This window comes from Triplophysa dalaica, chromosome 19 (genome assembly GCF_015846415.1).
Source record: "Triplophysa dalaica isolate WHDGS20190420 chromosome 19, ASM1584641v1, whole genome shotgun sequence".
In the NCBI taxonomy this organism is placed as follows: domain Eukaryota; kingdom Metazoa; phylum Chordata; class Actinopteri; order Cypriniformes; family Nemacheilidae; genus Triplophysa; species Triplophysa dalaica.
In genome coordinates, this window is record NC_079560.1 from 17,644,239 (window position 1) to 17,663,284 (window position 19,046).

At 37.7% G+C, this 19,046-nt stretch overlaps 1 protein-coding gene across 1 annotated transcript; it reads left to right on the top strand.

Annotated features, from left to right (window-relative positions):
- The first annotated feature begins 13,504 nt into the window (after positions 1-13,504).
- On the top strand, positions 13,505-18,600 carry LOC130408473 (uncharacterized). Its single transcript, XM_056732014.1, has one exon. The coding sequence runs from the start codon at positions 13,867-13,869 to the stop codon at positions 14,731-14,733; it is 867 nt and encodes a 288-aa protein (XP_056587992.1). The 5' UTR covers positions 13,505-13,866; the 3' UTR covers positions 14,734-18,600.
- The last annotated feature ends 446 nt before the right edge of the window (positions 18,601-19,046 follow it).

Below are 19,046 nucleotides of genomic sequence, written 5' to 3' on the forward strand. Positions count from 1 at the left end.
CTGTGAGAGCCATCAAAGAGGAGTTTCACATGATTGCAGGTGAATGGTCTACATCTTTTTAAATTAGGCTGATCAAATAAATGTTGTGCTGCTAATAACGTCTTGCTGCCACCCCTGGAGGTAAGCTAATAATTAAAATCCCCTTTAGGATTTCCCAATGTGATTGGGTCCATAGATGGCACCCATATACCCATCATCGCTCCTTCACAAAATGAGGCAGATTATGTCAATCGGAAGTCCATCCACAGCATTAATGTGCAGCTACACTGACATGGCCTAATGTTTCCTAATCTCAAACCCTTTGTCCATGTAGAGTAACACTAATGTCTTTTTTTGTCACTGTAAATATCATATGTGATGATGCACACATAATTACAAATGTGGAGGCTAAGTGGCCAGGCTCAGTTCATGATTCACGGATATATCGTGAGTCATCTCTGAGCAACAGATGGGCCAAGGTAAGTAAATGTATGCACTGAACACATGGTCATGTCTGTCTGTGGAAAAGCACTAAACCAATGTGACCTTACAGGAGGGATGGATGGCCTTCTGCTGGGTGATAGGGGTTACCCATGCCAACCTTGAGACAGGCCCCCAGCAGCACTTCAATATGGCACACAACAGGACACGAGCCCGGGTGGAGATGACCATAGGCCTGTTGAAATCACGTTTCCAGGTTCTGCGCCACCTCAGGGTGACCCCTGAAAGGGCTTGTGACATTATTGTGCATGTGTTGTTCTTCATAATATTGCCATTATTAGAGGGGAGCAACACCCTGCCCTACAAATTCAAGATCCTGAGGCAGACCTCATACACCCTGGGGATTTCCAGGATGGAAGGGTGGTCAGAGACCTCATATGCCGTAATGTCTTTGGAAACTAATGAACCACACCAACACAGGACTGTTAAATAAACTCAATTTAATCACAATTCATTTTGTCTTCTTTATGTCCTACAAATACAAAAGCAACAGTTAAATTCCCTATAAGGTTGTAAGACTGTTCCATTATTTTGTAGACCCACCTCTAGTTTGTGCCTAAGGAGCTCAATTTCCAAATCTGTTTTTAGAATCTGACGGACCAAGTACACAAGTTCTTTATCCGTCCTTTTGTCATTTTTTTATTAGATGGAGCTTATATAGCTCCTTAACTGGCAACTGAAAAACACAAGACTGAGGTTAGATGTTGAAGTTCGAAAAAATTCTGTAGATTCAAACAATGACATGTACTGAACATTACTGAACTGCGTTAATTTGGGTGTCAGAATTTGATGGACCCTCCTCCTGTTCTGCCATGCTCTGTTCAAAAAATGAGAAGCATGTCAGTTTGTTCACATATACCAACTAGCACTCTAGAGGTCTACTACGGAGTGTGTGATTTGGAGATACATCATATGAACATTACCTCTGTAGGCCTCTCTGTGTCAGCGGACAAGGTTTCTTCATCCCCTTCATCCTGTGAAGATGTGCATTTTGTGTAGTATTCACTTTTTAAGAATGCCCTGAAATTTTTCTGCATGGTAGGCCACTTACAACTGCCTGGGGTTCTGTTGTGACAAGAGGTTCCACAAGGCCAACCATACCATCAGAATCTGCTGAGACAAAGAAAAAGGCCAAAGTTAAATTATGGTAACTATAAGAGCCTGTACAAACCAAGATAGTCAGGCCTCTTACATATTATATAAGCACTTGTATCCTGGGGAGAAACAGGCTCTGATGAACTCCCTCCTGGAATTCCCTCAGCCACTGGTCGTCCAGTGTTGAGGCTCAAGGCCATCTCCTCTGCATCCGTCTGAGGTGGTGGTGCAGGTCCTCCTCCCGTTTTACGTGCCTCTACCCTCTTTCTATTGGCTGAGTACACATGAAATAGTCAAATTATTGTCATTACTCTAATTAAGATATGCAGAGAGAATTTTCTCTGGTAGGCCATTACAACTGTTGATTACTTTCATTGGTTGTGGTTTCAAGTACTATCAAATCCAGTGCATAGCTGTTATACAGACAGTATTTAGAATACCATAGTGCTCGGTTCTCCTCATAACTTTTAAGGCTTGTTTAAGTAATATATCAAACATATCCCTGTCAGGCATCCTATACTAGTAAGAGCATTTTATTTCTTTAAACTGACCTGACTGAATGATGTTTTTATATTTCATTTTCAGCTGCTGCCAAGTTCTTTTAATTGCAGAAGGATTGCACCTATATGAAAAAAACGTAGATGTTTGTGTGTGTGTGTGTGTGTATACAATATCTATATATATATAGAATATACTTTTAAATCCATTTTGTTGAAACTGTCAAAATTGTATTTATATTGAGCTCTTCTAAATTATATTGAACTCTACTGAATCTCTCTCTCTCTCTTTATATATAAAGAGAGAGAGAGATTTAGTAGAGCTCAATATAATTACAATTTTGACAGGTTCATCAAAATGAATTTAAAAGTGATTGACATTTAAACTTACGCATTAACACGTGAAGCAATTTTCTCCCACGCCAACACTCTTTCTTTTGCTGCTGCGGCTGTGTTGCTCTTTTTTCTAAATATGTGCTCATATTCACCGTAAGCTAGTTGTAGTAGAGTAGGCGGGGCGAGACCGTGGTTCGAGTCTGGTGAGTAATTGTGAATTAGCGCCAGCTGTGCGCACACCGGGCTCGAATCACGTAGGAGATGGGAGCATAAAAGGAACGAGCGACCGGACCGTCGAAGAGAGAGGACCGGGCCCGAACTTGTTTTACGTTTGTATTTATATATATATATATTTGTTGTGTATGTTATGTTCGCCGGCGGTCGTCCGTGAGGGGCCGCCGGCTGTTATATTAATTTATTAAATGTTTAAATGTTTGCCGGTTCCCGACTCCTTCCTTCCCTTTTAATGAATTTTGTTACACTAGTAATAGTACCTCCAATTCCATTGGCGAGAGATAAACAAAGCGCTGTTTGTCACGTGCCGTTGCCATGGTGAATCGTGCTATCTTCGCTCAATTGATATTGGCTTTTTATAGCCATGATGCACGCGCGTAACCTAGAGTGAACTTACTCGGGGTTGATTGAACTAACTCAAATTAGCTGTTCTGAAACTGAAAACGCAGAGTAGCGATTCTGTGAGTAAATCAACTCAGAGTTCAGATTTAACTCTGTGTTGGTTGAACTTCCTTATTGAAACGGGCCCCTGGTGTGCATTTTGAGGCAAAAGAATGCCCCTTATGTATTTTAAGATATTTCAGGGCAAGTTATTTTCAACTATTTACTTAAGTCTGCGATTTAAACCCTGTCAGATAAAAACTTCCCTGTAGTGTTTCCCTTCATTGTTATTAGTAAAATTACTTAGGTAACATTAATAACCAACACAGTCTCACAGGAATTTGTTTTTAATGACACAAATTTCCCCCATTTTTCGTGTACGTCAGCGCAACATTTTTTCATATCCCCAGCAGTACATTCAATCCTATGTATTTTAACATGCGACAACTTTCAAATGTATAAATATATATTAACGAATTCTGATTGGAATTCATACCTATTTTACATCGTGGCTCATTTGTGCGAATTCATATTTGCTTCGATCTCATTGGTATGTTTTTTTATGATTTCTGTGATGTTAGGTTTAGGGGTGGGGTTAGGGGAGCCGTTTATCATTGTTTTGCCACCTTTGCAAGTTGCGTTTTTCTGCAAATACAGGAAAGTAGCTTTCCTGTAGCTCAGTGGTAAGAACATTGCGTTAACAACGTGGGTTCGATCCCAGGGGATTGCAAATACCTATGTGAAAGGTATAGGATAAAGCTATGTAAGTGGCTTTGGATAAAAGCGTCTGCCAAATGCCTAAATGTAAATGCAAATGTAAATCTTTTTAGCAAAATTAGTCTTGGCGGATTTGATTCTAGGGTTTAGGGTTAAGTGAGGTGTTGGTTCTTCTTTTGATATCAGGTTGTAAATATATTAATGTAAATACACATGCAGTATGTGTATTGAAAGTTGTGCTCAGTGACACAAAAAGAAAGTCGTGCTAAGTGATATTAAAATAAGGTTGTGCTCACTGACAAGAAAAAAAATGCATATTTCTGTCCATTAACACAAATTAATAAATTCCAAATTTCGTGTCTATGCCACAAACTGCCTTGAGACTGGGTTGTAATAACACATAAAGAGTAATGATGCAAAAGCCTCTAAGTGCTGTTTGAAATTTTATTTGAAAATTTGCTTTTATCAGTCTCCTAGCTTTAAAATTCAGTGATTTCACTTTTAATGGCAATACATATGTCCTCTTTGTCAGTGAAATAACTTCTCATATAAACTAGGAGCCAGATAAACATAATCATTTTAGGAGAAAAGTGTCAGACGACACTGATAGGCTGTTGCATCTAAACTCTTCACAAGTACACAATAGATACACTGTATTTATGTTTTTCTCAGATGAGTACATATTAATTAAAGACACCTTTTTTAAAGGGCCTCCATTCAAACAAATCCCTTGCAAATTAGTAGTGTCTAAAGGTAGATTTTATACTCTGTACCATTCAATTTAGATGTAGTCTTACATTATGTAAACCCTGTTTGCCTTGGAGGTTGGAGGGCAAATTTTATTTGGGTTCTAAATCTAAAGAGGATCATGTAGATTGCTTAAGGGTCTGGTCGTGTAGATTTGAATAATGGTGAATCTAGTAGCATTCAACACAGTGAGTTTCCTGGAGTTATCATTATACTTCTCAGCAAGCAATGCATTCTAAATAAGGTTTGATAATGCACCAAGGAATACATTACCTCATGTACTGCACTGTAACTTCAATAACTGCACCAACTTCTCTACTGCACTGTAACTCATCTTTTGCATTACTGCATCTATTGCATAACTAACTGCATCTACTCATCTATTGCACTATAACTTCAATAACTGCATCTACACATCTATTGCACTATAACTTCAATAACTGCATCTACTCTTCTATTGCACTATAACTTCAATAACTGCATTAACTCATCTACTGCACTGTGACCTTAATAACCGCATTTACGCATCTACAGCACTATAATTCCAATAACTGCATTAACTCATCTACTGCACTGTAACTTCAATAACTGCACTAAATCATCTACTGCACTGTAAATGTATAACTGCATCTACTCATGTATTGCACTATAAATTCAATAACTGCATTATCTCATGTACTGCACTGTACCTTTAATAACCGCATCAACACATCTACTGCACTGTAGCTTTAATAGCTAATGTCTGTAACTAATGCACACTCAAGTCACTTGCACTATTGTATAGTCTATATTCTTATCTGTTCATAACCACCTTTACATTAATGTTCACAGTATATAGCCTTCTGTTTATATTGTTCATAGTACATACCGACTGTCATATTTTCATAGTACATGCCCATTGTATAGTATCTTACTAATATTGTATTCTGTATTTATTCACACTGTATATCCTGCACTTGCTAATTGCACTTCTGGTTAGACCTAAACTACATTTCGTTACACTGTACTTGTATATGTGTAATGACAATAAAGTTGAATCTAATCTAATCTAAAAATGTAGTCCTGCTCCTCAGACTATAAATTGGACTGCAGTAAATGTGAAACATATTAAGATCGAAGCAGCTCTGTCTGTTCTCTAATGGTCAGTGTGCATGACCCTGCTTACACTTGACTGAAAAATTCTACTTTTTTGCTGACCTCCTAGTTCAGTCCTTTAAAATTTTAAATGTGAAATAAGAGTTTTTTCTATCATAATAAAAACGTGCTGGTTTCTGCTCTCCCCATCCAATATTCAGAGAGAAAGCACTGTCTTTGATGAAGAAAGACGATGCAGCAAGCACACATTCAGGCCCCTTAATGAACGACCTCCCAAGGTTTTTTTCTCCTCCGAATCCAGAGGGACATCGGAGATGTGAGGGTGTTTGATGTTGAGTCCTTTATACCAGGTTGTCAGGCTCTGATCCCACTGTGCTCTTGGCGCTACACACATCACACCCAAGCATTGCAATCCTGATTCACATTTAGGTTTTTTAACTACTAACATTCATTTTGGTGTGTTTTTTATACATTATTTCCTCTCCCAAAATGTTGGCATTATAGTGTAGACTGATTATGAATACAACAATCATTCAGATAAGAGTCATTGCTTGGGTGGTGCCATGTTTGGGTACATTAAAAAAAAAAATGTAATTGTAAATTTAGGCATTGTAAAAATAGTCAGTGGTATCTGCAGAATGTCTCTGTAAAGTTTCAGTTCAAAATAACTGTATATTCTAATGAATATCATTCATTACAATATATTGAACATGGCTATTTGTCGCTGCAATGGAAAACGCGCCGTTTTTGTGTAAATATGAGGTAGAGTTCTTACACATGTGCTTTGGATGACATCAAGACAAGCAATATGTCGGAAAGTGCAATTTCGTCTGTAAAGGCTTGCCAAACCAAAACCATACACTAACTGCAATAAAAATCACCAGAAACAGAAACTCGGATATAGGCATAAACATGCATTCAGAATACCTATATATGACTGACAGGTATGTAAAGATCAGCAACCAGGTGTTATTACGTTGTTAGTAGCAATTTCTGCGTAACCTCATTGTCTTACAAATGCAAACTCTGTTTCTATCCGCTCTAAGTTTCCCTTAGGACATACTGAACTCACAGAGAAAGACACTGCTCTAACTTTCTTTCGTTGTAATGAATAAACTTTACAGAAATTATGTCGGTCACAAGTCTTCTGAACCGATGGGCGCGATATGTTTACCACTAATGTTACAACTAGTGGTGGGCTAACGCCGTTAACGCAGTGAGACTTTTATCGCGCGATAAAAAAAATGTCGCCGTTAATCTATTCTCAAAGTTGGGTTGGGAGCTGGGTCTATACTACGCAAGCTATCATGACTTTCACCTTGATATTTTAGCGCGGATGTATACCAGCTTAACTGCACTGTACGGGGCGAGAACGAGATGTTTCAACTCGCGTCATTCGCGGAAGCAGAAGCCGCCTCATCATCTCATAAGCAGGGCTTCATTCGCGCGATTCGCACAGCAAGTAGGTCTATTGGCTCTTTGCATTAACATATAAATCACTCGCGCTTGACGCGCCATTCGCGTTTGGTCTGAACACAACATAACGTTACTGTGAAATTACCGCATCAAACGTGACGTGCTAACATGGATGCAGCTATGAAGCCGCCGGGTTTGCTTCAGGGAATATTCATTTTTAAGAAGCTTCCCAATAGAAACATCGACAAGACTAAGGTTGTTGGCACCTTGTGCAATGCGGAATTGGTTTATAAAAAACACTTTCTCTCAACAGGTAGTGGTCTAGCTTTAGTTGAAACCAGTAACTTTGTATTGAGATCTAATGTATTATGGCTCCTGTATGACATATCGCTTGTTGCTCCCTCACTCTTTGTAAGTCGCTCTGGATAAAAGCATCTGCTAAATGACTAAATGTAAATGTACTGTAGGAGCTCTTCCAGTCAAGTACCACCTAAACGAAAGCATCCCTTAGCTAATGCGGAAGTAAACACAAGTTCATCTTATTGAACATAATTTAATTTTCATCACCAATTATCATAGTAGAACAGCTTTCTCAAGCAGTTTGTGATGCATTTTGGAAACAGGAGATGAGCCCCTGGTCTAATGCGCCACCTGGCTTGAGAAACCCGTTCTCAAAGACTTACTTTTAGTCATTATTTGGGTAGCACACATATTCTGAATGCCTTCGGCAGAATTCAAATGAGCCATTTTAATCTAGATTAATCTAGATTAATTCCAAGATTAATCTAGATTAATCTAGATTAAAAAAATTAATCTATGCCCTTCACTAGTTACAACACAACACCTGTCTTTGGACCATGTCTCAGGTTTAGCCGCGAATATGTAAACAAGAGCCGCTAAACACATTATTTAAGAACGTCGAATAAAAATGTGTAATACTTCTTCCGGAGATGAAGCTTGATCGCGAACAGCTTGTAGTGATCCACTCTTGATAATATTTTTTTTGCCGAAACCCATGCTATACTGAAGGGCCACCGGGTCCTGAAGCTTAGATTTTTCAACCTGTCCGGCAACCGGGAGCTCTATCTCCCGACCTAGGGGTCTACTGGGACTGAAAATGGCTCACAGCTTGTCTGTGGCGGAAGGTGGAACTACACGCTCTTTAGGCGGGGTATGTTAGCGGTAATGGGCAGGTGTAAACAATGTGACATCAGATTGATAGGGCATCCCCAACAGCCAGTTTTTTGTCACTGTTGTGGCTTAAAGGAGATTACAAAAAGAAGAAAAGATGGATTTGTATAATTACAGGGTGTTTCTGCACACACGCTGGCGACTTAATTTCTCGGTTTAAGAGGTTTAAGAATTGCAGCTCCTTAACCTCTACAGCTGGTGCATATTTAGCATTTTTTTTCTGCATTTAAAAGTGCCCTATGGTAAATTGATAAAACCCCTGTAAGTTTGAACAATTCAAGAATAATTTAATAATAATTTTGTGTTATGGTACTCTAAAGTATAAGACTGGTGAAATATACAGTGATATTGTTGGAAGTGAGAGCTTTCATTTGACACATTTAAAAAGACACATCCAAAACACACTATGTGTTGTTAGTTTTTGCGAAAAGAAATTGAATATTTTTCACATGATTTTCACAGGGGGAGAGGTTTTGGGAATTGTAAATTAATGTAACATTAATGTTAAATTGATGGAAAACTATTAAGACACCATGTCTTGTTTTGTGCTCAACAACTTAGATTTGACGATTAGACCCATCTGTGGGTCAAAGTTTAAAGGTTAATATGCAGCCCAGATCCCCCCACCCCTCAAGGGACCTTTTCAAAGGACCAAAAGTAATTGGAATGTTGACCTTAAGGCTTTTTCATGGACGGATGCGGCCTCTGCATTCATTATTACTATTCATTTAACATAAAATGTCTGGAGACGTCGAGGAGCTTTCCGTGCAGGCAAAACAGGCCATTCAAAAACAAAACAATACCATTAGAGAGACAGAAACATTATTTCAACAATATCTAACATGATCTTTACTTAATATCCTACTGATTGTTATCATAAAATAAAAAAATATAATTTGACCCATAGCCTTCAATGTATTGTTGGCTATTCCTACCAATATACCTTTGTATACCTATATAACTGGTTTTAAATTATTGTTATATTTGGGTAAGTAATTGCCATTTAAAGTAATGCAGCCAATTCTAAATCGAAATTAGCTTTACTCCTAAAATAAATAAATCAAACACAATAAAATAGAATTTGTGTAATAGTATAGTTTGTGCAATGAACCACATAGAATTACTGTCTTGCTTTTCTAGCTCAAGCTTCATTCTACAAAAATGAATCTGTAAGTACTGCAAAGTTCAGAAATGTAAACATTGCTCAGGGCAGTAGAAACACAATGAGGGATACACTATGACAGAATAATCAACAACACATCCCGTCAACCCGAAAAGTCAAAAGTGACATTTTTTCAAGGTAATATTTGACCCCTTGAAAATAAAGTCAATTCTGAAGAGAGAAGCAGGGAACCAGAAATCATTCATAAAGTCTATTACCGGTGACTACTGAGGGAGAAGCTTTATCAAAGAGCTACCTTTACAAAAGACAAGATCCTTTTTTATGCTTTGGTGGACATTGCTGAATGGGTTCGGTTGTGTTATTCTGGCTGGGTTTTTGTCAGTGACCCGGCCAATTATTTGTTTATGATAGTTAGCTACCTGCCCTGGTCTCTTGCCTAGTAACTGGTTTATGACTGGTTGTTTTCTGCCTACCGCAATACAATCAAATCTAAATGGAGAGTTTGTTATTCAGCTTTCAGATGATGTTTAAATCTCAATAAAACATTACCCCTATGACTGGTTTTGTGCTTCAGGGTCACAAATCTGACACAAGGATGTTGTTTACATAAACACGGCCTCAGGCTTGTATAGGCTAGAATATAATGCTTGGAGCACCTTTATAATACTTCAGTGGTTTTCATTTAGTTATGCAGCTTGATAGTCTTTAATTACTTTTACTTAAGTGACCAGATTATTCCTAAGAATTTCACTTCTCTATGCATTCAGGTCAAGCACTTTTACTTTATCATATTCAAGGTGTATTTTCAGGTCCTAACTTGTTTTCTGCAGTCGCTGCATGTTTTTTGAAGTTATATATAAAATACATTCACTTGCTTTTTCTCTTAAAAAGGAATAGATTTTATTTTAACACCCTGAGGAACTGGTTACTCACAGAGTGACATCAAAGAGCTGAATATCTAAACAGTCATCCCCTCAGTAAACACACAAAACATTGCTCACTTTAATCCAATTCTGCAAAACTTTCACTTTGAATGGGAGGAAGAATTTGGCAGTGCATAATGGGACTTGATGTTTGCAAAACAATGAAAACCTGAGGTCTGGAACAGCCAGTTAAAATGGACTGTGTTTTTCAAAAAAAGTTATTTCTTTTAAATTGGTCAGCATAAACAATACTAGAATCAATCAGTTCAGTAACTTATAAGTCAATTCAGTCACTTATAAATATCCAAGGTATGCGGTTTGTAGGAAACAAAGTACATAATGATACTGTTATGCACTGTTCTACATTAGGCCTTTTAAAGTGATCTTACAGTGCAATGCCTTTATGTCTCTTGTGGTTTAATAGTTTGCAGTCTTTTTGATAATCACTGCTAAACAAGCAACTCAAAAACGTGTTTAGCTAAACTACCAGCTACATTATACATTATTAGCTAAAACTTCTATTTAAAGAAAGTAGCTATTCAAATCGCATGAAAACATTGCCTGAATAGTGATTCAAGTGCAGTGAATAATAAGTATTGAGCTTTGCTAGTATCAGTTCAACATAAAAACAGACACATGAATTGCTGAACTATTGTCAGGAAAATGTGTTCCATTATAGAATTTGTCCATACCATAAAGTTGCCTGATTCACAAATGCCCAAAATGTTCCAAAGCTTCTGTATCATCACAATACTATTGCCCCATGCCGTCAATAAGGTGATTAACTTTGCTGACTTTGCTGAATGTGCTTATTCTGCAGGTCATGTCAAGGAGAAGGGCACTTCCTGCATAATCCTTTCACTTCTTTGTGCTTCGGACAAGCATCTATTTCATGAAAAGAGACTTGTAGTTTTAACCCGTGGAACACTTAAAATCGGCACTTTCCCTGACTCATTGACCGACCCAGCTCAATGTCTTGGGGGGTCCAGACACTGTCAATGGATAAGATAAATGGATCGTCAGATAAGATATTGGATTAGCCATTGATCTGTCATCGACATTATGTGCAATGCTTAATCAGTTACTCAGGAAGAAATAAAAATGCTGTTTAGAAATAGCTGAATTTTTTACTAAATAGAACAGAAATTTGATGTTAACTTAAGTCATTTCGCGTTACTTTGTCTATGTGATCAGTAATTTAGAAAACAATACTTCTTTTGTCCAGTAGATTGTTGTTATATTCGTTATGTATGTTACATTTCAGTCATATTGTCACTCATTTTGAAGAGAAAATAAAAAAGTTTGCCAGTGTATTTTTTTTTATATGACAAACTGCTTACATATGACATACTGCTATAAACTCCCTACATCTCGATAATCTCTTTATTTTTTTTGTTGGTTTCATTTTTTAGACACAACCCCATACCATCATCTATTCTGAGAGCTGAAATAATCGGTATGTCAGTCCTATTTTCACATAGGACCCCGAAGCTGCGTTTGTCCTTCAGTCCTCTCGCTCCAGTAGATACCAGGTGATGAGATGTCTCTATAGCCATAATCAACACATCACCTGTTCAGAGCAACAATATAAAAACAGCCTTGAGGTGTCCTTAGGGGAGCTGTCATATGCATTAGTGGATTTAAACAAGGATTTGATCAAGCGTTGCTGGATTTAGTATTCATTCCAAAGATAAAGCAGAGGAAAATCATTTCGCGCTAAACTTTTAACATAAAAGTTGATGCAAGGTAAAGAGGCTTTAGAGGGATATTTTTTATTTAAGAAATGTATTGTAGGAATAATAGAAGTGCAAATGTTCTACCACAAAAACTGATACAAGCTATGTTATGTATCAGTAGGTTCCATCTACTCTCACGGTCACCACAGCCAATTGAACGAAACACATTGTGCACATAAACAGGCAGTCCGTCTTGGAAAGCTAACTTCAATCAATAATAGTAATGTTGTGTCCCTGTTCTGGTCTTGCTTATTGTCCTTATTGCCTCCTCATGTGCAGTGATATAAATGCTAACGCTCTCCCCAACATAACCTTATGCCAACCAGGCAGACTGCTGTGAGGTCAATGTAATTACGTTTGAAGCAGGCGAAAATAGCTTTATAAATATTCAAATGTGTTCAGCTGGAACAACAGATGCAAAATATTATCAACAGTCGCTTGAATGAGGAGTGAACTATGTGCATACCATTGCTGGAATAGTTCGCCCAAAAATGGTAATTCTGTATTTATTTATTCAACCCTTGCTCCAAACTTCTGTGCTATTTTTCAGCTAGTGTAAAGTTTTGGGTTCACTTTACTGGTATATCTATTCTCATAATTTATGCCGTCATTTAATTGTTAAAATACAAGTAATGCAATAATTCTAAATTGCAAACAGTACCAACCCATTTAGCCCTTGTTAAGTACGTGAAATTGAGTACCTACTCATTGAGTATGCCATTTCGGATTCAGCCTCAGAAATGCATCAGAATTCGGAAGTAAAAACAATAGCAACTTCCTGTTTACGGCGACTTTAAAGGGATAGTTCACCCAAAAATGAAAATTCTATCATCATTTACTCACCCGCTATAATCTGTGTGATCTACTTTGTTCTGCTGAACAGAAAGAAAGATATTTGGAAGAATGTCAGAAGAATGCCATTTTCAGTCCTGGGACATAATTCACTACCATGGTAGAAACAATTAAATGGTAGTCAAAGGTGCCTCAGAACTGCTTTCCTAAATCCTTCAAAATATCTAATTTTTACAGAACAAAAAGTATACACCACATACAATATTTTTTTCTACTAAGCTAGTAGATGTCCCAGAACGGAAAATTGCTGACATTTTTCCAATTATATTTCTTTTTGTTCAACAGAACAAAGACATTTATACAGATTTGAGCTTTAGGGCGAGTAAACGAGTAAAGAATTTTCATTTTGGGGTGACCTATCTATACGTGTATAATAAGTTATTATAGAAATGTACTGTTATTTGTCACACAATAAGTTTTCATTGAGTGAGAAGGAAGTACATAACTTAATAATATAAAAGTTTATTAAAAGGGTAATCATTTTAAAACCTAAATAATTATTTGTTTTTGTTTATCAAAGTTTTCATTTATCTTCATAAGTCATAGTGTTTACTTATTCATTTAAAGGTTTTCATAAATTCTCAACCAAAAAAACAACAACAATTCAGGTGTGCAAATTATTTCTTTTTATCATGTGTGTGGGTTTTTCGGCAGTGGGAGGTTTTTCGGCAGTGTTTGTACTGTTGGGTTTCCGGTTCCTGATTGCATCGCTGCCGGCGGCTAGTTTGTATCCTCTGACACTTGCTTCACCTCACATTTGTTCTTGGTCTTATTATTAGTGTATTTTACTATCGTTACATATCACTGTCGTTACATATCACTGTCGTTGCCGAATTATTTATAACTTTATATTTTAAACCTATATTCATTGAAACGTAACGCCGCTAGCATATTAGCGTGTTAGCTTGCCTTCTGTTTACATTGTGGAATATCATCTCCCCCTATTTGTCTTGTGTGCTAACTGTTTCTCTTTTTAAGTGTATATACTAAGACTCATCAAGCAACCTTGGTAAGTTAGGATTGCACTTCATACCCGGTGAGTTATGGCTTCTATTCCTATTGTTGTTACTTGCACCTCATGTCATATGTTTAGTTTAGCCTTCTCTGTCAGCGGCGAGGGTTTTACATGTGATAAATGCAGGGAAGTAGTTAGGCTGACGGAGAAGATTTTAGAATTAGAGTCTCGCATCCAATCTTTATTTGAGGATAGTAAGAGTGTAAGAACCGTAGAAAACACTTCGGATGCGAGCAATGTTAGCGCACACAGCTCGGTTCCGGTTGAAAATCCCCTGCAGCTGGGAAACTTTGTGACGGTGAGACGGCATAGTCGCAGGACAAAACATCACTCAACCGTTCCGATTAAAGTCTCGAACAGGTTTGCCCCGCTCAGTGACGCACCGACTGAGAAACCTGCTGAAAGTGCCCTAGTGATCGGTGATTCTATTGTCCGGAACGTTAACATAGAGACACCAGCCACCATAGTCAAATGTTTACCGGGAGCCAGAGCGCCTGACATCAAGTCAAATTTAAATGTGCTGGCTAAGACTAATCGTAAATACAGTAAGATTGTTATTCATGTCGGCACAAATGATGTTAGACTCCGTCAATCGGAGATCACTAAAGATAATATTAAAGAGGTGTGTGAGCTCGCAAAAACGATGTCAGACACTGTAATATTCTCTGGCCCCCTTACTGCTTACCGTGGTGATGAGATTTATAGCAGATTATCATCACTAAATGGCTGGTTGTCTGAGTGGTGCCTGCAGAATAATATAGATTTTATAAATAACTGGAAGAGTTTTGAGGGCAGACCTGACCTGTTGAAACGAGATGGTCTCCATCCCTCCTGGGATGGGGTTTTCCTCCTCTCTAGAAATTTGGCACACAGTCTTAATAATGCTAAAGGCTGACTACCTAGGGCCCAGGTCAGGAAGGAGACAGAATGGCTTAACCAACTGTCTGCTTGCCGTCTCGCGTTACAGAATACACAAAATATACAACATGTAATAATCCCTTCTTACAAACAACATAAAATAGAGACTGTGTCTGTCCCCCGGATTAGCAAACATAAGATATTGCGTAAACCTCTTGAAAGTAATTTAATAAACGTTAAACAAATCAAACATGAACAAAATACAGATAATCAGCTGTTACGACTCGGATTGCTTAATATTAGATCTCTCTCAAATAAAGCACTTTTTGTTAACGATTTGATAACCGATCATAAAATAGACATGCTTTGTTTGACAGAAACATGGCTAAAGCCAGATGATTTTATTACTCTAAATGAATCCGTTCCCCATGATTATTACTATAAACACGAGCCTCGTCTAAAAGGTAGAGGGGGAGGTGTCGCTGCACTTTACAAGAATTCTTTTATTACCTCTCAGAAGTCTAATTTTAAGTACAGTTCTTTTGAAGTCATGGTACTTCACGTATCGACACCTATTACTAAGGACAAAACATTTTTAAAATTTATTCTAGCTATTGTATATAGGCCTCCAGGGCACCACACAGATTTTATTAAAGATTTTGGTGGGTTCTTATCAGAACTAGTACTGGCCGCAGATAGAGTCCTTGTCGTCGGTGACTTTAATATCCATGTAGACAATGATACAGATGCCTTGGGACTGGCTTTCAAAGACACTCTTAACTCCATGGGCGTTAGTCAACATGTGTCAGGACCCACTCACCTTCGTAATCATACTTTAGATTTAATACTTTCTTATGGTATAAATGTGGACGATGTTAAAATCGTTCAGCAGAGTGAAGATATTTCGGATCATTATCTGATATTATGTTTGCTTCAATGGCCTACAGCTGCAAATCAAACTCCTTGTTACAAATATGGTAGAACGATTACTTCAACTACCAAAGATGCGTTTCTCGATAATCTGCCTGAATTGTCTAAAATATCCAGCATGAGTAATAACGTTGACGATTTTGACACTACTATTGAAAATTTTAACTCTACTTTCTCGGAAATATTAGACACAGTTGCTCCTCTGCGTTTAAAGAAAATTAAAAATAGCAGCCCAACACCGTGGTATAATGAACACACTCAGACTCTAAAAAAAGCATCCCGTAAAATGGAGCGCAACTTTAAGAAAACGAATCTAGAGGTATTTCGTATAGCATGGAAGGATAGTACTCGAAATTACAGGAATGCAATAAAAACGTCTAGATCCGCCTACTTTTCAACACTAATAGAGGAAAACCATCACAACCCTAGGTTCTTATTTAACACCGTGGCTAAATTAACAAAAAATAAGTCGTCATCGACGTCAGATTCTGATTATCAGCATAACAGTGATGAATTTATGAACTACTTCACAAGTAAAATCCAAGATATAAGAGAAAAAATTATAACAATGCAACCTGTAGTGAAATCCGCTGAACAAACTAACTACAGCACCCCTAAGGAGAAATTGCAATTATTTTCTACAGTAGATCACGATGAACTGTCTAAAATCATTAAATCATCTAAATCATCAACATGCATGCTAGACCCTATACCTACAAAACTACTGAAAGAAATGCTCCCCGAAATTATAGATCCTCTTCTTAGTATTATTAACTCATCTCTGACATTAGGACATGTGCCTAAAGCATTTAAGGTGGCTGTTATAAGGCCTCTTTTAAAAAAACCCAAACTCGACCCTAAAGAACTAGGGAATTACAGGCCTATATCGAATTTACCTTTTATATCTAAAGTTCTGGAAAAAGTAGTTTCAACCCAATTATGCTCCTTCCTCCAAAGGAATGACATTAATGATGAATTCCAGTCTGGATTTCGAGCATGTCACAGTACAGAGACTGCTTTGATCAGAGTTACAAATGATCTGCTTTTAGCGTCTGACCGTGGCTGTATTTCGTTATTGGTGCTGCTAGACCTCAGTGCTGCATTTGACACCATTGACCACAGCATACTTCTACATAGACTCGAAAATTACGTCGGCATTAACGGAATAGCATTGAAATGGTTTAAGTCTTATTTATCCGACCGTTTTCAATTTGTAGCAATAAACAATGAGGTGTCCCGCAAATCACAAGTCCAGTACGGTGTACCACAGGGCTCAGTCTTGGGACCCCTGCTCTTCGCATTATACATGCTACCTCTAGGAGATATAATAAAGCGACACGGAATTAGTTTTCACTGTTATGCTGATGATACTCAACTTTATATTTCCTCGATGCCTCATGAAACCCAGCAGTTTCATCGAATAAAGGATTGCATAGTTGACTTAAAAATGTGGATGAGTAACAATTTTTTACTACTAAACTCGGACAAAACAGAAGTGTTACTTACTGGACCGAAAACTGCTATGCGTAACAACCAAGAATACTGCTTAACGATTGACGGATGCTCCATAAAATCCTCGTCATCAGCTAAGAATCTTGGCGTTGTATTTGACAGTACTCTCTCATTTGAAAGCCATGTCGCAAACACCTGTAAAATTGCATTTTTCCATCTTAAGAATATATCTAAATTACGTCATATGCTGTCACTGTCAGATGCAGAGAAATTAATTCATGCATTCATGACATCAAGACTAGATTACTGTAATGCACTTCTAGGTGGTTGCCCTGCGGGCCTATTACAAAAACTGCAACTGGTTCAAAACGCGGCAGCTCGAGTTCTTACACGTACAAAAAAGTATGAGCATATAACCCCGGTTCTGTCAACCTTGCACTGGTTACCTATAAAGCATCGCATTAACTTTAAGATCTTGCTTATTACCTATAAAGCCCTACATGGTCTAGCGCCGCAGTATTTGAATGAACTTCTATTGTATTACAGACCACCACGTACATTACGCTCTAAGGGGTCCTGTCAGTTGGTAATACCTAGAATTTCAAAATCAAGTGCAGGTGGTAGATCCTTTTCTTATCTAGCGCCTAAACTTTGGAATATTCTTCCCTGCACGGTCCGGGAGGCAGACACACTCTGTCAGTTTAAATCTAGACTAAAGACTCATCTTTTTAATCTTGCATACACTACACCTCCATAATATTAATCCTCAGAGGATTTAGGCTGCATTATTTAGATCAACCGGAACCAGGAACACATCCAACAACAAATGATGTACTTGTTGCATCAAAGAGTGCAGAACAGTACTCTACTCTCAGCCAGTCTTGTCTCTTTGTTCCAAGGTTACCGCAGGATGCAGTTCATGCCCAGACCTGATGGCAGAGCTGAGAATGGGAAGCGGTGACCTGACAAGTGCTAAGAGGATAGAGCTGGATAAAGGACGCGACAACTTTGTTTTTTTCTACAACATTTCAAATGCTATTAGATTGTTAATGATAATCTTTAATTTTTATATTTTTATTAAGCCTTGTTGTGCAAGCACTGATGAGCTTGTGCAGAGGCAGCAGCTTTTGCCAGAGGGGAACTGGAATCCCCTGGTTGGGCCTGGGTTCCCCTGAGGTTTTTTTTCTCGATGGGAGTTTTGGGTTCCTCACCACCGTTTGCATATTGTTTTGCACTATCTGCCTGGCCGGGGGGGCTGCTTTAGAATTCATACTTGTATTAAATGTGTCTCATGTACAGCTGCTTTGTAACAATGAAAATTGTAAAAAGCGCTATATAAATAAAGTTGAGTTGAGTTGAGTTGAGTTGGGTTTGGTTGAGCATTTGAAAATCATGAGCAATATAACAAGATTATTTTTGTATTTCCATTCCCTACACAATGGGGTTGACTGATTGATTAACAATCCTTGTTTAACAAAGTGCTGGTGCTAAACAATAAAAAATATTTTATATTGCAGTGTTAGCTACAATCTATCTGGTGCCCTTTATACAAAGGATTTTTGATTATCAGTTTTAAACAGAAAAGGCTCTAACAGATTTAAATTGGAATGAAAAAAAACATGCTTCACTATGACAAACATTCTTCACAGCTAAGGTATTTTACTTTTATTTGTGCCTACTCTACTCAAATATGTTTTTATTTCACGTTGTTTACCAAGTATTTTAGCATTATTCAATCCAATGTAGTATATTTACACTCATGCATTTGATTAACATTTTTATTCTAAGGGACGTATAGTGCATTTAAAGTTAAATATTTTTTATGAGTCTAGCAATCCAAGCCATGAATTTTGCATTGTTAGCACCATTTCTCGTACAATGCTAAACCGTTTTACATTTCACTGGGAGACCTCCTTTCTGTACTATTTTCTATACTATTGCTACAGTAAATGCCATTATAATATGTAC

What these genes read in the sequence shown, in the direction of transcription:
- LOC130408473 (XM_056732014.1), top strand. Translation starts at nt 13,867, where the DNA reads ATGGCTTCTATTCCTATTGTTGTTACTTGCACCTCATGTCATATGTTT.